The 23,432-nt window shown below is 42.3% G+C and overlaps 1 protein-coding gene across 1 annotated transcript in view; it reads right to left on the bottom strand.

Moving 5' to 3' along the window:
* The window catches only part of LOC139756775 (procollagen-lysine,2-oxoglutarate 5-dioxygenase 1-like), an 89,097-nt gene that overhangs the window by 1,412 nt on the left and 64,253 nt on the right, over positions 1 to 23,432 (bottom strand). Inside the window, exons 11-16 of the mRNA XM_071676554.1 lie at positions 16,307 to 16,411; positions 10,248 to 10,329; positions 9,835 to 10,014; positions 7,961 to 8,062; positions 7,018 to 7,119; positions 435 to 593 (exon numbers count right to left, since the gene is read on the bottom strand). Coding sequence (XP_071532655.1) covers positions 435 to 593; positions 7,018 to 7,119; positions 7,961 to 8,062; positions 9,835 to 10,014; positions 10,248 to 10,329; positions 16,307 to 16,411 — 730 coding nt within the window. The remainder of the gene's footprint in view (positions 1 to 434; positions 594 to 7,017; positions 7,120 to 7,960; positions 8,063 to 9,834; positions 10,015 to 10,247; positions 10,330 to 16,306; positions 16,412 to 23,432) is intronic.

Genomic DNA, 23,432 nt, shown 5'->3' with positions numbered 1-23,432 from the left:
ACAAGCACACACAGGGACCAGTAGAACTCACTACAAGCACACACAGGGACCAGTAGAACTCACTACAGGGACACAGGGTCCAGTAGAACTCACTACAGGGACACAGGGACCAGTAGAACTCACTACAGGGACACAGGGACCAGTAGAACTCACTACAGGGACACAGGGACCAGTAGAACTCACTACAGGGACACAGGGTCCAGTAGAACTCACTACAGGGACACAGGGACCAGTAGAACTCACTACAGGGACACAGGGACCAGTAGAACTCACCACAAGGACACGCAGGGACCAGTAGAACTCACTATAAGGACAAAAAGCGAAAGGGACCGTCACGACTCACCAAAAGGACACAGAGGGACCAGTAGGACTCACCACGAGGATACACATGGACAGGGACCAGTAGGACTCACACCGGGACTTCTACCACTTACCGTGAACTCATTGTTGAGCGCGATGTTGAAGGTGTAAGTCGCACCGTCCAGGTGATATTTAAAGGTGTTGTAGTCGGTGCTGGCCAGGTATTTAAGCACGAAGCTGAGTGAGGCATGACCCAGTCCCCTGTAACCCCCGTACAGTGTGGCCAGCAGCTCCTGGTGAGGAGGATGGTGGTGGATAGGGTTAATGGTGGTTGGTGGTGGTGAGTGATGGAAGACGGTGGTTACTGGTGATGGTGAGGTGGCGAAGCGCAGGATTACTACTTGTGGTGGGGTAGCGGAGGAAGGTGGTTGCTGGTGGTGGTGGTGGAGTGATGGAGGCGGTGGTGGGGTGGTGGAGGATGGAATAACTGGTGATGATAGAGTGATGGAGGAGAGGAATACTATCGGTGGAGTGGTTGGGACGGAGGGTTACTGGTGGAGGTGGAGTGTATGGACATGGGATTATTGTTGATGGAAAGGTTGGAGACGAAGTTATTGGTGGTGACGGAGTGTTGGAGGACGGGGTCACTGTTACTATTGGAGAGGTGGAGGACAGTTTGCTGATGGTGGAGAGATAGTCTGTGAGAGAAGGGTTCATATCTTTCATACTTTTACAGTCATATATATCAGGCTATCATATACATGTCATACTATCATACATGTCATGTTATCATATGCATATGATATCATATCTGTCATGCTATCGCTATCATACATATCATACCATCATACATGTCATGATATCATACATGTCATACTCTCATACATGCCGTGCTATCATACATATCATGCTATCATATATATCATTTTATCATACATATCATGTTATCATGCATGTCATGCTATCATCATATTATACTATCATACATATCATGCTATTATACACGTCATGATATCATCATATATTTCACGTTATCATACCTGTCAAGCTATCATACATGTCAAAATATCATACATATCATGCTATCATCCCTGTCATGCCATTATACATATTATGCTTTCATACTGTCATTCCATCATATATATATGCCATCATACATATAATGCTACCATACCTGTCATGCCATCATACCTGTCAGGCTACCATACATATCATGCAATTATACCTGTCCTGATATTGTCCCTCCCACACAAGTCCCATAGGAAACGAAAACCGGTGAAAATAACTGGCGAGGTCGAGCAACACATGGGGGCTAGCAAACAGCTCGTCTCTCGTGGTGTACTGAGTTTATTTACTTCGCTGAGTAAATATGATCTCTTCCAAACAACAATGGGATCTTATACATCTAATAAGGCATCTTACAGACTGACGTGTCCACAATGGATTAAATGCTACGGTAAACATGGCATAATTTTATGCGCCGCTGCACAGCTCAGGTAAACAAACCCATGCGATGTCAGCGTCAACATCATTCCAACCCCCTGGCGCCAACAGATCTCATATCTGTCATGGTATCATACCTCTCATGCTATCATGCATGTCATAGTATCATACATATCATGCTGTCATACGTCATGCTATCACATATATCATGCCATCATACATGGCATACTATCATACATATCATGCTATCGTACATGTCATACTATCATACATATCATGTTATCATACCTGTCATGTTATCATACATATCATGCTATCATTTACAGGAAGCTTGCTATTGATACCATACCATCAGGATTCTATGAGGCCATTACGAGCGACGAAAAATTTCCATAATGGTGCAATTTTGACAAACCGTGTGATACTTTATGATTCTGAAGGAACGCTCGTCACAAACCGTGTGATACTTTATGATCTTGATGGAGCACTAGTCACAGACCGTGTGATACTTTATGATCCTGAAGGAGCACTAGTCACAGACCGTGTGATACTTTATGATCTTGATGGAGCACTAGTTACAGACCGTGTGATACTTTATGATCTTGATGGAGCACTAGTCACAGACCGTGTGATACTTTATGATTCTGATGGAGCACTAGTCACAGACCGTGTGATACTTTATGATCTTGATGGAGCACTAGTTACAGACCGTGTGATACTTTATGATCTTGATGGAGCACTAGTCACAGACCGTGTGATACTTTATGATTCTGATGGAGCACTAGTCACAGACCGTGTGATACTTTATGATCTTGATGGAGCACTAGTCACAGACCGTGTGATACTTTATGATCTTGATGGAGCACTAGTCACAGACCGTGGAATCATATAGAAGACACGTTCTAGGAAGAGAGTTTCTCTTCATGTGATGTGGATGTGTGGTTACCAGTATCGTGTGACTGACCATGAGTGAGCATGAGCCTACCTGGGGCTGAGCCCACACGGGTTCGAATCCTGGGTGCAGTCATCGGCTCACTCCTAACCCAGGGGCTCATCCTTCCCTCGGGGCTGTGTGATGAATGTGTGCCCCACACGCACACGTGCGCGTTCCTATGCACATTGTTCATATATATATATATATATATATATATATATATATATATATATATATATATATATATATATATATATATATATATATATATATATATTTCTTTCAAACTATTCGCCATTTCCCGCATTAGCAAGGTAGCGTTAAGAACAGAGGACTGGGCCTCTGAGGGAATATCCTGACCTGGCCCCCTTCTCTGTTCCTTCTTTTGGAAAATTAAAAAGAAAACAAAAGGGGAGGATTTCCAGCCCCCGTTCCCTCCCCTTTTAGTCGCCTTCTATGACACGCAGGGAATGCGTGGGAAGTGTTCTTTCTCCCCTATCCCCAGGGATATATATATAGATATATATATATATATATACATATATATATATATATATATATATATATATATATATATATATATATATATATATATATATATATATATATATATATATATATATATATATATATATATATATATATATATATATATATCCATCACTGATTCCCCAAATGTATGTGAGAAATACTTAGAAAAACAGATGGATTTGTATGTAGCATTTATGGATCTGGAGAAGGCATATGATAGAGTTGATAGAGATGCTCTGTGGAAGGTATTAAGAATATATGGTGTAGGAGGCAAGTTGTTAGAAGCAGTGAAAAGTTTTTATCGAGGATGTAAGGCATGTGTACGTGTAGGAAGAGAGGAAAGTGATTGGTTCTCAGTGAATGTAGGTTTGCGGCAGGGGTGTGTGATGTCTCCATGGTTGCTTAATTTGTTTATGGATGGGGTTGTTAGGGAGGTGAATGCAAGAGTTTTGGAAAGAGGGGCAAGTATGAAGTCTGTTAGGGATGAGAGAGCTTGGGAAGTGAGTCATTTGTTGTTCGCTGATGATACAGCGCTGGTGGCTGATTCATGTGAGAAACTGCAGAAGCTGGTGACTGAGTTTGGTAAAGTGTGTGAAAGAAGAAAGTTAAGAGTAAATGTGAATAAGAGCAAGGTTATTAGGTACAGTAGGGTTGAGGGTCAAGTCAATTGGGAGGTAAGTTTGAAAGGAGCAAAACTAGAGGAAGTAAAGTGTTTTAGATATCTGGGAGTGGATCTGGCAGCGGATGGAACCATGGAAGCGGAAGTGGATCATAGGGTGGGGGAGGGGGCGAAAATCCTGGGAGCCTTGAAGAGTGTGTGGAAGTCGAGAACATTATCTCGGAAAGCAAAAATGGGTATGTTTGAAGGAATAGTGGTTCCAACAATGTTGTATGGTTGCGTGGCGTGGGCTATGGATAGAGTTGTGCGCAGGAGGATGGATGTGCTGGAAATGATATGTTTGAGGACAATGTGTGGTGTGAGGTGGTTTGGTCGAGTAAGTAACGTAAGGGTAAGAGAGATGTGTGGAAATAAAAAGAGCGTGGTTGAGAGAGCAGAGGTGGGTGTTTTGAAATGGTTTGGGCACATGGAGAGAATGAGTGAGGAAAGATTGACCAAGAGGAAATATGTGTCGGAGGTGGAGGGAACGAGGAGAAGTGGGAGACCAAATTGGAGGTGGAAAGATGGAGTGAAAAAGATTTTGTGTGATCGGGGCCTGAACATGCAGGAGGGTGAAAGGAGGGCAAAGAATAGAGTGAATTGGATCGATGTGGTATACCGGGGTTGACGTGCTGTCAGTGGATTGAATCAGGGCATGTGAAGCGTCTGGGGTAAACCATGGAAAGCTGTGTAGGTGTGTATATTTGCGTGTGTGGACGTATGTATATACATGTGTATGGGGGTGGGTTGGGCCATTTCTTTCGTCTGTTTCCTTGCGCTACCTCGCAAATGCGGGAGACAGCGACAAAGCAAAAAAAAAAAGAAAGCTAGAACAGCTAATGGTGATGTGTGCTGACAAAGGCTTCACCACTAACTGAGAATACCTGGTTTAGAATGAGGAGTATGAGGTATGAGGTATGTGATTGGAAAGATGGTCTGAGGGAATCATTGCAATAAAAGAGACTTTTGGATGTGAGTGTGCTGAGAGGGGCAGCTGGTGGGATATCTGATCATTACCTTGTGTAGGCGAGGGTGAAGATCTGTAGAGGAATTCGGAAAAAAGAAGAATGTCATTGGTGAGAAGAGAGGTGAGTGTAAGTGAGCTTGGAAAACAGATTGTGTGAAGAAATATAAGGAGTGATTGAATGTAGAATGGCAAAAGGTGAGAGTAAACGAGGCTAAGGGAGTGGGTGAGGAAGCGCTGCTGGCAAGTGCGAGAAATGCGTGTGGCATCCGTAAGGTGGGAGGTTGGCAGATTAGAGAGGGTAGTGGGTGGAGGGATGAAGAAGTAAAGGTGCTAGTTAAAAGAAAAGAGAAATATATGGGTGGTACTTACAAAGAAAGAGTGCAAATGATTGGGAGATGTGTTTGCGAAAGAGGCAGCAGGTCAAGGGGAAGGTGCACGGGTTGAAAAGAATAGTAAATGAGAGATGGGAGAGCGAGTATCGTAAACCTAGGAAAATTATGATGTTTTTAAAGGAGGTTAATGGAGTGCGAAAAAACAAGAGAACAAATGAGAACATCGGTAAAGGGAACAAACAGGGAAATGGTAACAGGTAACGATGAATTGAGAAGGATATAGATTGAATGTTCCGAAAGACTGTTGAATGTGTTTGATGACATGGTAGATATAGGGCGTCCGGATTAGAGTGGTATGCGAGGTGAGTCATGGAGAGTGGTTTGGTGAAGAGAAAAGTGATGAAAGCTCAATGTAAGATGAAATGCAGCAAGGGGGGTGGAGTGGATGGTATTACTATTGAATTTCTTGTTGACTGGTTGGTGAGGATATTCATAATATGGATAAATTATGTTGAGTTACCTGAGGATTGGCAGAATGCATGTATAGTGCCACTGTATAAGGGAAAGGGGACAAAAGTGAGTGTTCAAGCTTGAGTTATACGTGAAATTGTTAAGTGTAACCGGTAAGTTGGATGGAAAAGTATTGATGGAGATCGTAAAGGTATGTAAAGAACACAGATTGGGGTGGAACATTGTGGTTCCTGAAGTGGTGAAGGATGTGTAAGGCTATGTGGATTAGGTCTCTGCCTTAAAGAATGTGTGTGAGAAATTCTCAGAGAAACAGAAGGATTAGAAATATGATGGGGTTGATAGAGATGAAATGTGGGAGGAAAGCTGCAAGAAGCAGGGAGAAGTTTTGCGTACGAGTAGGAAGAGAGGAGAGATAGCGGTTCTAAGTAAAGGTTGATCTGCGGCAGGGGTGTGTGATGCCACTATGGCTTCTTATTATTTTTTTATGAATGGGATGGCGAGAGAGGTAAATGCAAGGGTCTTGGAGAGAGGGGCGAGTATGCAGTCTGTAGGGGATGAGGAGGCCTGGGAAGTGAGTCAGTTGTTGTTTGCTGATGACACATCGCTGGTGGCAGATTCGAGAGGAAAAATGCGGAATTTGGTGACTGATATTTTGAAGCGTGTAGGAAAGCAGGAAGTTGAGAGCATATGTGAATAAAAACATGGTTTACGTTTATCAAGCTAGAAGGGCAGGAAAAAAAATGGAGGAAACAAATTTTTTAGATACATGGGAGTGGACATGGAAGGAAATAGAACCATGGAATCGGAAGTGAGTAATAGTGTGAGTGTGCGGGCGAAGGTTCTGGGAGCATTGAAGAATGTCTGGTAAGGGAGGTCGTTATCTGGGAGGGCGAAAATGAGTATGCTTGAAGGTATAGTAGTCTCATTAATGAATTAATGTCGGGCATTATCATCAGGGTGTGCGGAGTAGGGTGGAAGTGTTGGAAAGGAAATGTTTAAGGAGAGTATGTGTTGTGAGGTGGTTTGATCGAGTAAGTAAGAAACGAGTGATTTTATTCGGCATCCTTACTCTTCATTTCTGTCGTCTATTTGTTTGCTTGTCACAGTCTCTTTTCCCTTCTTTGTTTTTCCCTCTTTGTCCCTACTGCCTTTTTATACCTTTATTGCATTTATATTTTTCATACTTATCTTTTCTCGTATTTCCTCTCTTACCACGATAATGATATGCTCTCCTGATTCACCTCATTATTGTAATGGAAGTTCTCTACTCCTACGTCTTGTCTTAAACCATCAGGTCTCGTGTTCACGAGCCATCTCATGACACTCCACACAGTCATACCCCACCTTCTTGTATCCTCGCTGACTGTCTCCCTCTCCTCACCTTATTCAGGGAATTGATGACTAGGTGGTACTCCCTGGAGTATCCTATCTGGCTCAGGTTGATGTTGGTGCTGGTGTATTGGTGGGCCTCTTCTCGGTCGTCCTATTATCACCGGCGTCAAACCGGCGAGGAACCATACCCGAGCCCAAGGGGATCACAGGCGTCACACCGGTGAGGATTCATACGCCATCCCAGGGGAAAATATCGATGAAAGATTGAAATAAGTGAGATGGACATGATTATGTTCTACAGAAATACTATCAAGCCTTGAATAAGTGACAGACATATTATGGTATTATAGAGATGCTAATAAGGCTTTAGTTAAGTAAGAGAGACATGCTAAATGCACTAGATTGATCAGTAAGAATTACAGATACATAGGAGCAGAGGCACAAAGAGCGTTCTCTAAGTTCTAGGTGTGAAATGTACTCGAAGGCCCATCAGACAGAATACACAAATGCTAAAAGATAAACACACACACACACACACACACACACACACACACACACACACACACACACACGCAAACTTGAACTAGTTCTGCAAAGTACCACGGTTCAAAAGATTGAATAATTTCTCATGCAGTCAGATAGTCAACCGTCGTGATCAGAAGTTCTAAAACAAGGTTCGTAGAACGTTAAGATAAAAGAAAATAAATGGATCATGCAGCCTGACTTTTAAGCCCCGGAAAAATACAATATTAACGAGAAGACAATATAGAGTTATAGAACAGAATATTGCGTGCAACGAGAGGAAAAGAAAATGTAAAGAAAACGTAAGACAAAATGGGTGATTGATTATTAACAAGGTGGCCAAAAATATTTGTGTGTCCGACTTGTTAGAAAGAAACATGACGGATTCACAGCTGAATGACTAGCAGCTGACCGAGCCACACCTGGCTCGACCCACAAGACTCGTCAAACGCTAGTAACTCAGAACCCACCTTATCCTTGTTTTGCCATTTTCCGAAGGTCTCCATCTCCTGTACCAGCTCCCTGCAGAAGCGTTCACTGAAGAAAGGCACGTAGTATAGATAAGGACCCACCTGAAAAAGAAAGGCACATAGTATACACGAAAGGCAGGTGATTGACATAGTGTCCAGATCCTCACGAGAGTGTGTGGTTGATATAGTGTCTAGACCCTCAGTGTAGTTTGTGGTTGATACAGCGTTCAGACCCTCAACAGAGTATGTGGTTAACATAGTGTCCAGTCCCTTAAAGAGTGTACAGTGAACACAGTGTCCAGCACATCACCAGAGAGCGTGGTTGACAAAGATTCAAGACCCTCACCAGAGTGTGTGGTTGACATAGCATCCAACCCCTCACCAGAATCGGTGGTTGACGTAGTGTCCAGCCCCCCACTAGAGTATATGGTTGACACAGCGTCCGACCCCTCAGCAGAGTGGATGGTTGACATAGTATCAAGCCCCTCACCAAAGTGTGTGGTTCACACAGTGTCCAGCCTCTCACCAGAATGTATGTTTGAAGTGGTTCACAAACCCTCACCAGAGTGTGTGGTTGACACAGTGTCCAGGAGTGTGTAATTGTCGTAGTATACAGCCAGAAAATTCGATTAAGTTGTAGAGGAAACATAGAATATAAAGGTTTATGTTGAATCTTCCTTCATACACATCGGTCAGTAGATATTCAGTTATGTTCTCTGATTTTGATCGTTCTCCTTTCTGCCTTGACAAGGCAGCGCCAGGATCACATGACTGAGCCTTTTGATATGAGATTGTCATTTAATCTGTTGTTTCGTTTTGGATCCCGCCCTCCCACCTCTCTTTATAATCTTCTATGGTACATATCACTCTATCGGGTTATTCTTCCTTCCATTTTCTCCAGGGATCCATCAGTTCCCACCGGCGTTATGGAGAACTAGTTGGAGGTGATGGGGTAGATCCTGCGGCAGGTCGCAAGGACTGAACCTGAAGTAAAGGGAGAGACAAAAGAGAGATGGAAACGGGGCGACATCTGGATAGAGCTTCGAATCCATCCGTCGAACTGAGTGTTGATAATCAGGTGCTCATCAAGATAAGGAGGAGTCGATCAACTAAAGAAAGTAAAGAGATTAAAAAAAGAAATAATGTAACGAAACACTTCTGTGGCAGTGGAACAGCGGGAGAACGTAGCAAAGTGAAGGAACGTTGAGTTGAAACAGGATGAAGACGTTAAGGCAAAGAACGGTAAGGGATGGGTCCCTGCGAACGTATCATTCCCTCTCCATAGGAACAAGTGAGTAGTTAAAAGTAGGAAGTCACACAGAGACACACACAACACACACACACACACACACACACACACACACACACACACACACACACACACACACACTCCAGTTAGAAAATGTATATCGGATGTCCTGCAAAGGGAAGCTGAGATATAAGAAAGGAACAGAAAACTGAACACAACTGAATCTAGTTTCTTACATCAGAGGTTGGTTGTATGTCCCAGCTCACTATTCTAATCGAAATTGCTTAAATCTACATATGTCAGTTTGTATTTTCTTCTGAATGTGACATTCGTGTTTTGCTTGACCTTTCAGGATTTTATTTGGTTGATTTGGCAAGATAAAGTTTGTTCACATTTAGAGATTGTGATGCTTAAACTGGTACTTGTAATACATTGTCTAGCTAAGAAAGCTGTTCCTTTCAACTTGGGGGATATATTCTAATAGGTATCCTTAGCATTCACTCCCATTCTCTCTCCATCAGGCGTTCTCTATTTTATCTTCTGTAGTTTTCTACCACACTCCTCTCCTCTTTTTCCCCTTGGCTGTCAGTGTCTCCTGCCTTCCCTTCACTCCTCGTCCTCTCACCTCCTCCGCATCCATCTTTTTCCAGATGATCTTGAGCAAGTCGGGGTGGATGTAGCGCCTCGTCCAGATCCTCCTGTTGTAGGTGATGCCCCACAGGTCAGGATGTCTCTTGCCCTTCTTGAAACCACGAGGGTCCAGCAGCACGCCCGGCGGTACTGCTGTGTTGATGAACTGCTCCACCTGTACATATACGAACAGCTTGGGTGATCACTCGTGTGGGTATCTGTGTGTGCAGTATCATGATGACTGGTTCAATAACTCGTTTTTTTTTTTTTATGTTGGAGGCTCCGGTCACAGACAAAAGTCCACGTCAAGGCCGGGCCTTAATTAAAATATAGAGAGAATAATGAAAAGGAAAAAGAGGAGACAAGGGAAAGTATTTACAAATGGCGTACACGTCACAGTCAACTCACGGGCTTCCCCTGCAGCAAGTCATCGAGTGCCTCCCGACGAATCACCCTGAAGGACCTTACCTCCTGCACTCTCAGCGTGGCCCTGATGGAGAAACAACAGGATGCATCATATCCTGAAACCACAGCAACACAGTGTAGTGTCAGCCATCATCAAAGTGGAACGTGATACTGTAGTGGTCTGGAGAAGAGTCTATAATTGTTGTGTGTGTGTGTGTGTGTGTGTGTGTGTGGTTATCGTTGATGACCACAGGCGAGCACGGTCGAGTTCGGCTAGGTTGGGCTCATGTAGGATCGAATCCTGGGCTTGGAATTTGCCCCACACCCTACCTAGGTATTCATGTTACCAGCAGGACTAGGTGATAAATGGGTAGATGTGTTGGAACTGAAATTTTTGAGATTAGTATGTGATGTGAAGAGATTTGATTGAATAAAAAATGATAGGGTAACAGAGATTTGTGGTAGAAAGAAGAAAATGGCTGATAGAGCAGAAGGGGATGTGTTGATTTGGCGTGGACATATGGAGAGGATGAATGAGGAGAGGTTGACAGTAAAGGTATACGTGTGAGAATTGCAGGTGACAAGGAAATGGGGAAGACCAAAATGGTAATGAAGGATAAAATGAAAGATTTTCTCAGTAACTAAGGTCGAGTAAGTAAAAGGATGGGAGGCGTGCACGGTAGCAATTAGAGCTATGAGGTATACAGTGAGCGACACGCTATTCATGAGCTGAACCAGGGGCATGTGAAGCAGTTAAGGGAACTCTCGGGAAGGTTTATAGGGCATGGCTACGGGTAGGGCACTTTGCTTTCTCTGCACAATATATAACAAGGAATAGGATGAAAACGAAAGAAGCAACACACACACACACACACACACACACACACACACACACACACACATATATATATATATATATATATATATATATATATATATATATATATATATATATATATATATATATATATTTATATATATATATTTTCTTTCTTTCAAACCACTCGCCACCTCCCGCGCCAGCGAGGTAGCGCCAAGAACAGAGGACCGGGCCCCCCTTGGAACATCCCCACCCAGCCCCCCTTTGTTCCTTCTTTTGGAAAATTAAAAAAAAAAACGAGAGGAGAGGATTTCCAGCCCCCCGCTCCCTCCCCTTTTAGTCGCCTTCTACGACACGCAGGGAATACGTGGGACGTATTCTTACTCCCCTATCCCCCTATCCCTGGGGATAGGGGAGAAAGAATACTTCCCACGCATTCCTCACGTGTCGTAGAAGGCGAGTAAAGGGGACGGGAGCGGGGGGCCAGAAACCCTCCCCTCCTTGTATTTTGACTTTCTAAAAGGGGAAACAGAAGAAGGTGTCACGCGGGGACTGCTCATCCTCCTCGAAGGCTCAGATTGGGGTGTCTAAATGTGTGTGGATGTAACCAAGATGAGAAAAAAAGAGAGATGGGTAGTATGCTTGAGGAAAGGAACCTGGATGTTTTGGCTCTGAGTGAAACGAAGCTCAAGGGTAAAGGGGAAGAGTGGTTTGGGAATGTCTTGGGAGTAAAGTCAGGGGTTAGTGAGAGGACAAGAGCAAGGGAAGGAGTAGCAGTACTCCTGAAACAGGAGTTGTGGGAGTATGTGATAGAGTGTAAGAAATTAAATTCTAGATTGATATGGGTAAAACTGAAAGTTGATGGAGCGAGATGGGTGATTATTGGTGCATATGCACCTGGGCATGAGAAGAAAGATCATGAGAGGCAAGTGTTTTGGGAGCAGCTGAATGAGTGTGTTAGTGGTTTTGATGTACAAGACCAGGTTATAGTGATGGGTGATTTGAATGCAAGGGTGAGTAATGTGGCATTTGAGGGAATAATTGGTATACATGTGGTGTTCAGTGTTGTAAATGGAAATGGTGAAGAGCTTGTAGATTTATGTGCTGAAAAAGGACTGGTGATTGGGAATACCTGCTTTAAAAAGCGAGATATACATAAGTATACGTATGTAAGTAGAAGAGATGGCCAGAGAGCGTTATTGGATTACGTGTTAATTGATAGGCGCGCGAAAGAGAGACTTTTGGATGTTAATGTGCTGAGAGGTGCAACTGGAGGGATGTTTGATCATTATCTTGTGGAGGCGAAGGTGAAGATTTGTAGGGGTTTTCAGAAAAGAAGAGAGAATGTTGGGGTAAAGAGAGTGGTGAGAGTAAGTGAGCTTGGGAAGGAGACTTGTGTGAGGAAGTACCGGGAGAAACTGAGTACAGAATGGAAAAAGGTGAGAACAACCTACGTAAAGGGAGTGGGGGAGGAATGGGAGGTATTTAGGGAATCAGTGATTGCTTGCGCAAAAGATGCTTGTGGCATGAGAAGCGTGGGAGGTGGGTTGATTAGAAAGGGTAGTGAGTGGTGGGATGAAGAAGTAAGATTATTAGTGAAAGAGAAGAGAGAGGCATTTGGATGATTTTTGCAGGGAAAAAATGCAAATGAGTGGGAGATGTATAAACGAAAGAGGCAGGAGGTCAAGAGAAAGGTGCAAGAGGTGAAAAAGAGGGCAAATGAGAGTTGGGGTGAGAGAGTATCATTAAATTTTAGGGAGAATAAAAAGATGTTTTGGAAGGAGGTAAATAAAGTGCGTAAGGCAAGGAAGCAAATGGGAACTTCAGTGAAGGGCGCTAATGGGGAGGTGATAACAAGTAGTGGTGATGTGAGAAGGAGATGGAGTGAGTATTTTGAAGGTTTGTTGAATGTGTTTGATGATAGAGTGGCAGATATAGGGTGTTTTGGTCGCGGTGGTGTGCAGAGTGAGAGGGTTAGGGAAAATGATTTGGTAAACAGAGAAGAGGTAGTAAAAGCTTTGCGGAAGATGAAAGCCGGCAAGGCAGCAGCTTTGGATGGTATTGCAGTGGAATTTATTAAAAAAGGGGGTGACTGTGTTATTGACTTGTTGGTAAGGTTATTTAATGTATGTATGACTCATGGTGAGGTGCCTGAGGATTGGCGGAAACTTGCATAGTGCCATTGTACAAAGGCAAATGGGATAAGAGTGAGTGCTCAAATTACAGAGGTATAAGTTTGTTGAGTATTCCTGGTAAATTATATGGGAGGGTATTGATTGAGAGGGTGAAGGCATGTACAGAGCATCAGATTGGGGAAGAGCAGTGTGGTTTCAGAAGTGGTAGAGGATGTGTGGATCAGGTGTTTGCTTTGAAGAATGTATGTGAGAAATACTTAGAAAAGCAAATGAATTTGTATGTAGCATTTATGGATCTGGAGAAGGCATATGATAGAGTTGATAGAGATGCTCTGTGGAAGGTATTAAGAATATATGGTGTGGGTGGCAAGTTGTTAGAAGCAGTGAAAAGTTTTTATCGAGGATGTAAGGCATGTGTACGTGTAGGAAGAGAGGAAAGTGATTGGTTCTCAGTGAATGTAGGTTTGCGGCAGGGGTGTATGATGTCTCCATGGTTGTTTAATTTGTTTATGGATGGGGTTGTTAGGGAGGTGAATGCACGAGTTTTGGAAAGAGGGGCAAGTATGAAGTCTGTTGTGGATGAGAGAGCTTGGGAAGTGAGTCAGTTGTTGTTCGCTGATGATACAGCGCTGGTGGCTGATTCATGTGAGAAACTGCAGAAGCTGGTGACTGAGTTTGGTAAAGTGTGTGAAAGAAGAAAGTTAAGAGTAAATGTGAATAAGAGCAAGGTTATTAGGTACAGTAGGGTTGAGGGTCAAGTCAATTGGGAGGTAAGTTTGAATGGAGAAAAACTGGAGGAAGTAAAGTGTTTTAGATATCTGGGAGTGGATCTGACAGCGGATGGAACCATGGAAGCGGAAGTGAATCATAGGGTGGGGGAGGGGGCGAAAATCCTAGGAGCCTTGAAGAATGTGTGGAAGTCGAGAACATTATCTCGGAAAGCAAAAATGGGTATGTTTGAAGGAATAGTGGTTCCAACAATGTTGTATGGTTGCGAGGCGTGGGCTATGGATAGAGTTGCGCGGAGGAGGATGGATGTGCTGGAAATGAGATGTTTGAGGACAATGTGCGGTGTGAGGTGGTTTGATCGAGTAAGTAACGTAAGGGTAAGAGAGATGTGTGGAAATAAAAAGAGCGTGGTTGAGAGAGCAGAAGAGGGTGTTTTGAAATGGTTTGGGCACATGGAGAGAATGAGTGAGGAAAGATTGACCAAGAGGATATATGTGTCGGAGGTGGAGGGAACGAGGAGAAGAGGGAGACCAAATTGGAGGTGGAAAGATGGAGTGAAAAAGATTTTTTGTGATCGGGGCCTGAACATGCAGGACGGTGAAAGGAGGGCAAGGAATAGAGTGAATTGGATCGATGTGGTATACCGGGGTTGACGTGCTGTCAGTGGATTGAATCAGGGCATGTGAAGCGTCTGGGGTAAACCATGGAAAGCTGCGTAGGTATGTATATTTGCGTGTGTGGACGTATGTATATACATGTGTATGGGGGTGGGTTGGGCCATTTCTTTCGTCTGTTTCCTTGCGCTACCTCGCAAACGCGGGAGACAGCGACAAAGCAAAAAAAAAAAAAAAAAAAAATATATATATATATATATATATATATATATATATATATATATATATATATATATATATATATGTGTGTGTGTGTGTGTGTGTGTGTGTGTGTTTGTGTGTGTATCTTTAGTATAGACTTGTGTATCTTTAGTATTCTGCATCATTACATCTGTCTCAGGGAACATGTCTTTTTAATGCTAATCTGAGATAAAACAATTTCTTTTTTTTTTTTTTTTGGTCCTTTTAGATGTGACATATCATCCCATCGTATCTTCTTATCTAAGTTCTCCTCTGTTTAACTATCCGTAATCTGAGTGTTTGACTTCCTTCCCTCCTGCTTCCTAACTTACCTTGTTTTTTTTTTCTCTCACTGACCTACTGACAGGTGACCTTTCGTTTCGTTTCTTTTCCATTTCATTGTCTTGTCCTCTTAACTGCTTGACCTTTCGCTTGCCAAACCACTTCTTCTACTTGTCCACTTCGTGTCTTGTCTGTTTGAATCTATTTATTCGTGGCATAATTCCTACTTTGTTTATTGTTGATTTGATTCCCGGTTAACGTAGAATCATATTGATATATTTTTCTCATTCGCTTCTTTTTTAATTTGATTTAAATTTTAATTTCCTCACTTATGATTCCCCTCAAACGTAGATGACGTTTCCATTCCGAAATCTTCTCTTTATTGCCTCATACCTCATGCATTTCATTTATTGCCTGATATCTCATGCATCTCTTTTATTGCCTGTTATATCATGCATCTCATTTATTGCCTAATATCTCATGCATCTCATTAATTCATAATACCTCATACATCTCATGTATTGCCTCATGTCTCGTGCATCTCATTTATTTCCTAATACCTCATGCATCTCATGTATTGCCACATGTCTCATGCATCTCATGTATTGCCACATGTCTCATGCATCTCATGTATTGCCACATGTCTCATGCATCTCTTTTATTGCCTGATATCTCATGCATCTCATTATGCAAAAACTTTATTTTTTCTAAGCTCGTTTAAGTGTCCTCGATACAGCCTCTCCAGATGATTCCAACTTTAAGTCTTACTGAACCGAACACTAACTTATCTTTCGGCTTACCCCTGGCTAACCCAGCAGGACGAATTGGGATCTGAGTTTGACGGCCAGGTTTTTTGACCTTCGTCCTCGATTTTCAACCAAACTAGATAAGCTGATCAAGGTTTTCCTAGTCCTACTTAAGTTGACAAGACCAGAGGTGCGCCAGGTTGACCGAAGTTAATCCAAATTGTTTCAAGCAAATTACGAAGTCTGATGTTGACCAGAATTCACGTATGATATCACAGGTTGAATATAATTGACTTGCAGTGTCCTAGGCTGTCCATAGTTGATTTCAGATGTCGTGCGATGACCAACGTTAATCTACAGTGCCTTAAGCTGACCAAAATTGATACAAGTGACTACAGACAAGCAAGTTGAAGTGGAGAAAATAGGATCAGGCTAACTTAATCTGTCTTGAAAGCTGACCCAGAATAACCCAAGCCGTCCGTGGGACTCCACTGACCTGAAGGAACGGTCCCGTATGAGCTGGTTCCATGGCGAGTTAAGGTCCTCACTGTACACGAAGTTGACCTGCTGCTTCTGCTTCAAGAGGGGACTAACCACCGACCTGCACGAAGGGAAGGAGGGAGTCATGAATATTAACATAACATCAAAGCTGGACGGAATATGTGAGCCCAAGGCTCCTCATGGATTGAACCTGAACATGTGAAGCGTCTGGGGTAAACCATGGAAAGGTCTGTGATGCCTGGATGTGGAAAGGGAGCTGTGGTCTCGGTGCATTACACATGGCAGCTAGAGACTGAGTGTGAACAAATGGCCTTTTTGTCTTTTCCTGGCGCTACCTCGCTGAAGGGTAGGAGGGGGGATGCCATTTCCTGTGTGGCGGGGTGGCGATGGAAATGGATGAAGGCAGCAAGTATGAATATGTACATGTGTTTATACGTATATGTCTGTGTATGTATTTGTAGGTATATATTGAAATGTATATGTATGTATATGTGCGTGTATAGGCGTTTATGTACATATATGTGTATATGAGTGGCTGGGCCATTCTTCGTCTGTTTCCTTGCGCTTCCTCAATGACTCGGGAAACAGCGATTAAGTATATAATAAAAATAAATGATATATATTTTTTTTCTTTTTTTTCTTTTCTTTCTTTTTCTTTTCCGCCATTTCCCGCGACAGCGAGGTAGCGTTAAGAACAGAGGACTGGGCCTTTGAGTAAATATCCTCACCTGGCCCTCTTCTCTGTTCCTTCTTTTGGAAAATTAAAAAAAAGAAAATAAAACGAGAGGGGAGGATTTCCAGCCCCCCGCTCCCATAAATGATATATATATATATATATATATATATATATATATATATATATATATATATATATATATATATATATATATATATATATATATATATATATATATATACATATATATATATATATATATATATATATATATATATATATATATATATATATATATATATATATATATATATATATATATATATATATATATATACCTCGCAAACGCGGGAGACAGCGACAAAGCAGAAAAAAAAGAAGATATATATATATATATATATATATATATATATATATATATATATATATATATATATATATATATATATATATATATATATATATATGATGGTTGACACACGTGTGGCGGAAGCATCTACAAGCCGGATTTCACTTCGCAAACAATGCCCAGAGTCATGTCACCTCGTAAATATTATCAAAGATTAGTTGAAAAACTAACCAACAGTGTTAGTGAAAGTATACAAAAGCAGATACCTTCAAACGACCTCATGCACACCCCAGCAAGACTGCCATCATCATCTTGGGTTTCGATAACTTGCAAGACCCCACGATCCCTCTTGCAAGAGCCCACAATCCCTCTTGCAAGACCCCACGATCCTTCTTGCAAGACCCCACGATCCTTTTTGCAAGACCCCACGATCCTTCATGCAAGATCCCATGATCCTTCATGTAAGATCCCAGGAGCCTTCATGCCTAAGACCCCACGATCCTTCTTGCAAGACCCCACGATCCTTCTTCAGATTCAGGGCGTGGCATCTAGACTGCCTCAAGCGGCCTCCTCTACTCCAGCGACCTGGTGAGCAACAATAGCATACCTCCGACTCTCTGTCTCCCCCCACCACGTCCAGTGTGAGCGAACTCCATGAGTTCAGCCCTTACAAAACATGGTAACTCCTGGGAGACCATGGAATAGGGTAGTCTCCCCGCAGACACAGGAACCACTCGTCATACCTAGCGAATAGAATGTGGGCAGCAGTGATCTAGAAAATGAAGAGATCTTTGAATTTCGAAGAATTATAGAAGAAATCCAACAACAGAATGGGAAAAGAGAAGATTTAAAACATTCGAAGTTCAACACAGATCTATTGAAGTGCTCTGTGAGGAAATGCAGATGCTAAGTGATGAGGCTGATACACAGCAACAAGTGATAGGAACACCTGTATATGGTGATAAGAGGACAAGTATAGATGACTCTATCGATGTGCTGTGTGAGAAATTCCAGTTGCTAAGTGAGTAGGTTGATGTACACCAACAGGTTATGATAGAAACACCTGATCATGGTACTGATCGGAAGGCTATTGTGTTCAAATCTATTGATGTACTTTGTGAGAAATTACATGAGCGAAGTGGTAGCAACAGAAACTTATACGTAATGCTCTCAAAAATGAAAAGATGAACGACAGTGTATTATCGTCAGGTGATGTATTATATTGTGGTGCTTCACACAGTGATGATGACAAGGAAATGTAAGAAGCAAAAACTGAAAGCCTGCTAAAGGGAGGAATTCTCAAGCACCTCATTGGACTCGAGGATTATTGTAAACTTTGTGCTAGATCAGTATATAGAATTACATGAAAGACCTGACATCGTCAGGGAGATTAAAGCAATTTTTAAAGAAAATGATAAGAGGAACATTACTCAACAGCATAGTCACATCACAAAACTTAGTTGAAATATTGTTACTCTGAAAAAAAAAAAAAGATGTTCTGACCTCCACCACGAGATCATGACCAAGGACACTGATTTTCTGCAAGAATGTCGACAACCCCCCCGGCAAATTCCCACGTAAATTACCCAATTACGGATGCAATAATCCTAGATCTACCAACACTTGCCTCAGTCAATACTTCACGTGCCAATATCTTCCCAAAAGCCCGACGGATTCCAGTACCACAATATCAAGGTACACGTCGGCCATTCTACCTACACTCAGTGTACCAAGTGCCTTAGGCACCTGCTAACCTCCTCCACCACTGAGATTCCGCTAACTTTTTTCATACTGAACCTACTGTCCACACTGGAGATCTTAACACTCGACACAAGAATTTAGGTGACCTCTTCACTGACACTAGTGCCAGTAGTCTAATCTCACTCCTGGATGCATGTGATGATGTTCAAATCATCGGTAAGAATCAACCAACACACATATACGGAGGAATCCTTGACAGATGTATAGGCTTTAACTTGTCATACACAACACACTCTACTGACAGTGTTGATGATCTAATGTCTGACCACTCACCAATAACGGTTACAATACATCTAGCTAATGTCAACTTACCTGGTGTCAAACTGGACAGAGACATATCGAGAGTAGATAAAAGAACATGAGACTAAGTTTGCAGATTATATCTCTGACTGGAACAAAGGTTATGAACCCACAAATGTGCAGACATTTAATGTTAACCTTGAGATTACTATATACAACTTTAAGGAGAGCGAGTTAACTTCAGGGAATGGAAGGAAAGTTCTTAACATCTGTACCATAATGACCCCGAACTGAAACAACTCAGATTTATAACTAGGCAGGTAGGTAAAGGATACAGACAACTTCGAACACCCAAAATGTTAAAACGATTTCAAGCATTTCTTGCAGCAACAAGGGAATGAATGATTGAATGAATGTTGGGGTGAAGAGGGTGGTGAGAGTAAGTGAGCTTGGGAAGGAGACTTGTGTGAGGAAGTACCAGGAGAGACTGAGTACAGAATGGAAAAAGGTGAGAACAATGGAAGTAAGGGGAGTGGGGGAGGAATGGGATGTATTTAGGGAATCAGTGATGGATTGCGCAAAAGATGCTTGTGGCATGAGAAGCGTGGGAGGTGGGTTGATTAGAAAGGGTAGTGAGTGGTGGGATGAAGAAGTAAGATTATTAGTGAAAGAGAAGAGAGAGGCATTTGGACGATTTTTGCAGGAAAAAAATGCAGTTGAATGGGAGATGTATAAAGGAAAGAGACAGGGGGTCAAGAGAAAGGTGCAAGAGGTGAAAAAGAGGGCAAATGAGAGTTGGGGTGAGAGAGTATCATTAAATTTTAGGGAGAATAAAAAGATGTTCTGGAAGGAGGTAAATAAAGTGCGTAAGACAAGGGAGCAAATGGGAAATTCAGTGAAGGAGGCTAATGGGGAGGTGATAACAAGTAGTGGTGATGTGAGAAGGAGATGGAGTGAGTATTTTGAAGGTTTGTTGAATGTGTTTGATGATAGAGTGGCAGATATAGGGTGTCTTGGTTGAGGTGGTGTGCAAAGTGAGAGGGTTGGGGAAAATGATTTGGTAAACAGAGAAGAGGTAGTAAAAGCTTTGCGGAAGATTAAAGCCGGCAAGGCAGCAGGTTTGGATGGTATTGCAGTGGAATTTATTAAAAAAGGAGGTGACTGTATTATTGACTGGTTGGTAAGGTTATTTAATGTATGTATGACTCATGGTGAGGTGCCTGAGGATTGGCGGAATGCTTGCATAGTGCCATTGTACAAAGGCAAAGGGGATAAGAGTGAATGTTCAAATTACAGAGGTATAAGTTTGTTGAGTATTCCTGGTAAATTATATGGGAGGGTATTGATTGAGAGGGTGAAGGCATGTACAGAGCATCAGATTGGGGAAGAGCAGTGTGGTTTCAGAAGTGGTAGAGGATGTGTGGATCAGGTGCTTGCTTTAAAGAATGTATGTGAGAAATACTTAGAAAAGCAAATGGATTTGTATGTAGCATTTATGGATCTGGAGAAGACATATGATAGAGTTGATAGAGATGCTCTGTGGAAGGTATTAAGAATATATGGTGTGGGAGGCAAGTTGTTAGAAGCAGTGAAAAGTTTTTATCGAGGATGTAAGGCATGTGTACGTGTAGGAAGAGAGGAAAGTGATTGGTTCCCAGTGAATGTAGGTTTGCGGCAGGGGTGCGTGATGTCTCCATGGTTGTTTAATTTGTTTATGGATGGGGTTGTTAGGGAGGTGAATGCAAGAGTTTTGGAAAGAGGGGCAAGTATGAAATCTGTTGTGGATGAGAGAGCTTGGGAAGTGAGTCAGTTGTTGTTCGCTGAAGATACAACGCTGGTGGCTGATTCATGTGAGAAACTGCAGAAGCTGGTGATTGAGTTTGATAAATTGTGTGAAAGAAGAAAGTTAAGAGTAAATGTGAATAAGAGCAAGGTTATTAGGTACAGTAGGGTTGAGGGTCAAGTCAATTGGGAGGTAAGTTTGAATGGAGAAAAACTGGAGGAAGTAAAGTGTTTTAGATATCTGGGAGTGGATCTGGCAGCGGATGGAACCATGGCAGCGGAAGTGGATCATAGGGTGGGGGAGGGGGCGAAAATCCTGGGAGCCTTGAAGAATGTGTGGAAGTCGAGAACATTATCTCGGAAAGCAAAAATGGGTATGTTTGAAGGAATAGTGGTTCCAACAATGTTGTATGGTTGCGAGGCGTGGCTATGGATAGAGTTGTGCGCAGAGGGTGATGTGCTGGAAATGAGATGTTTGAGGACAATATGTGGTGTGAGGTGGTTTGATCGAGTAAGTAACGTAAGGGTAAGAGAGATGTGTGGAAATAAAAAGAGCGTGGTTGAGAGAGCAGAAGAGGGTGTTTTGAAATGGTTTGGGCACATGGAGAGAATGAGTGAGGAAAGATTGACATGGGTATATAGTGTCGGAGGTGGAGGAACATGAGATAGTGGCATGTACAAATGGAAGGTGAAAAGTATGAGAGTTAATAAAGGCATAATTTGTGAGTATTCTGGATAAATATCATGAGGGATTGATAATGGAAAGGCATGTAATAGTACGAATTGGAGTGAGTGCAGTTACAGGGTTCAGACGTGCTGTCAGTGGATGTGGAACAGGTTTGCTTTGAAGAGTCGGTGGTAATACTCAGAAAAGCGTTAGGTTCTGTATAGCATTTGGTTGTGGAGTGTGATATCATGTGTTTGGGGGTATGGCATTTTGTCGCTTGGATAAGAGAGCGCAGTTAAAAAAAAAAAAAAAAAAAAATATTAAAATTTAATTAATTATATAATATTAAAATAACTTATATAAGTTTATATTCAGGAGAGGTCATCTGAAGTGCCCGAGATTCGGATCATGATAGGCAGTAAATGAGAAAAGTTGAGTTAATTACAGATGATATTGTAGATCTGGAACAATTGAGATGATAACGTGGTAAAGAGTAAGAGTAGTCAGATGGGAAAGGCAGTGTGGTTCAGCGTAGAGAGGTGGACATGTTTCTTTGAGAAGTTTGAGAAATATTGAAACAGATGGTGTAGTGCATTTGTCAGTGCAACAATGTGTGTGTTTGGGAATATTAGATATTATGGAGAATGAGAGTGAAAGTTTGAGTATAAGGATGTTAAGAGTAGGAGAAAGGTTGGTCCAGTGATCGTTTGGCAGGGTGCGGAGTTCTGGTTGTTAATTGTTAGATGGGGTAGGGAGGGAATTCAGGTTTGGAGAGGCATATGCAGTCTGTTGTCTATGCGAGGGCTTGGGAAGAGAGTCAGTTGTTTGTTCACTGATGATACAGAGCTGGTGGCTGATTCGGGTTAGAAACTGCAGAAGTTGGTGACTGAGTTTGTAAAGTGTGTGCAAGAAGAAAGCTGAAAGTAAATGTGAGTAAGAGCAAGGTCATTAGGTACAGAAGGGTTGACGGACAAGTCAATTGGGTTGTAAGTTTGAATGGAGAAAAACTGGAGGAAGTGAAGTGTTTTAGATATCTGGGAGTGGATTTGGCAGCGGATGGAACCATAGAAACGGAAGTGAGTCACAGGGTTGGGAAGAGGGCGAAGGTTCTAGGAGCGTTGAAAAATGTGTAGAAGGCGAGAACGTTATCTCGGAGAGCAAAAATGGGTATGCTTGAAGGAATAGTGGATCCAACAATGTTATATGGTTGCGAGGCATGCGGTATAGATAGGGTTGTGAGGAGGAGGGTGGATGTGTTGGAAATGAAATGTTTGAGGACAATATGTGGTGTGAGGTGGTTTGATCGGGTAAGTAATAAAAGACTAAGGGAGATGTTTGGTAATGAAAAGAGTGTGGCTGAGAGAGTAGAAGAGGGTATGTTGAAACTTGTTCATATGGAGAGAATAAGTGTGAAAAGATTGAGAAAGAGGATATATGTGTCAGAGGTATAGGGAACGAGAAGTGGGAGACCAAATTGGAGGTGAAAGGATGGAGTGAAAAAGATTTTGAGCGATCGGGGCCTGAACATACAGGAGGGTGAAAAGCGTGCAAGGAATAGTGTAAATTGGAACGAAGTGATGTAACGGGGTCGACGTGCTTTTATTGGATTGAACCAGGGCATGTGAAGCGTCTGGCGTAAATCATGG

The sequence above is a fragment of the Panulirus ornatus genome, chromosome 2 (genome assembly GCF_036320965.1).
Source record: "Panulirus ornatus isolate Po-2019 chromosome 2, ASM3632096v1, whole genome shotgun sequence".
Taxonomy (NCBI): Eukaryota; Metazoa; Arthropoda; class Malacostraca; order Decapoda; family Palinuridae; genus Panulirus; species Panulirus ornatus.
Note: the sequence above shows the minus strand (reverse complement) of the source record. Positions and strands in the feature narration are given on the sequence as shown.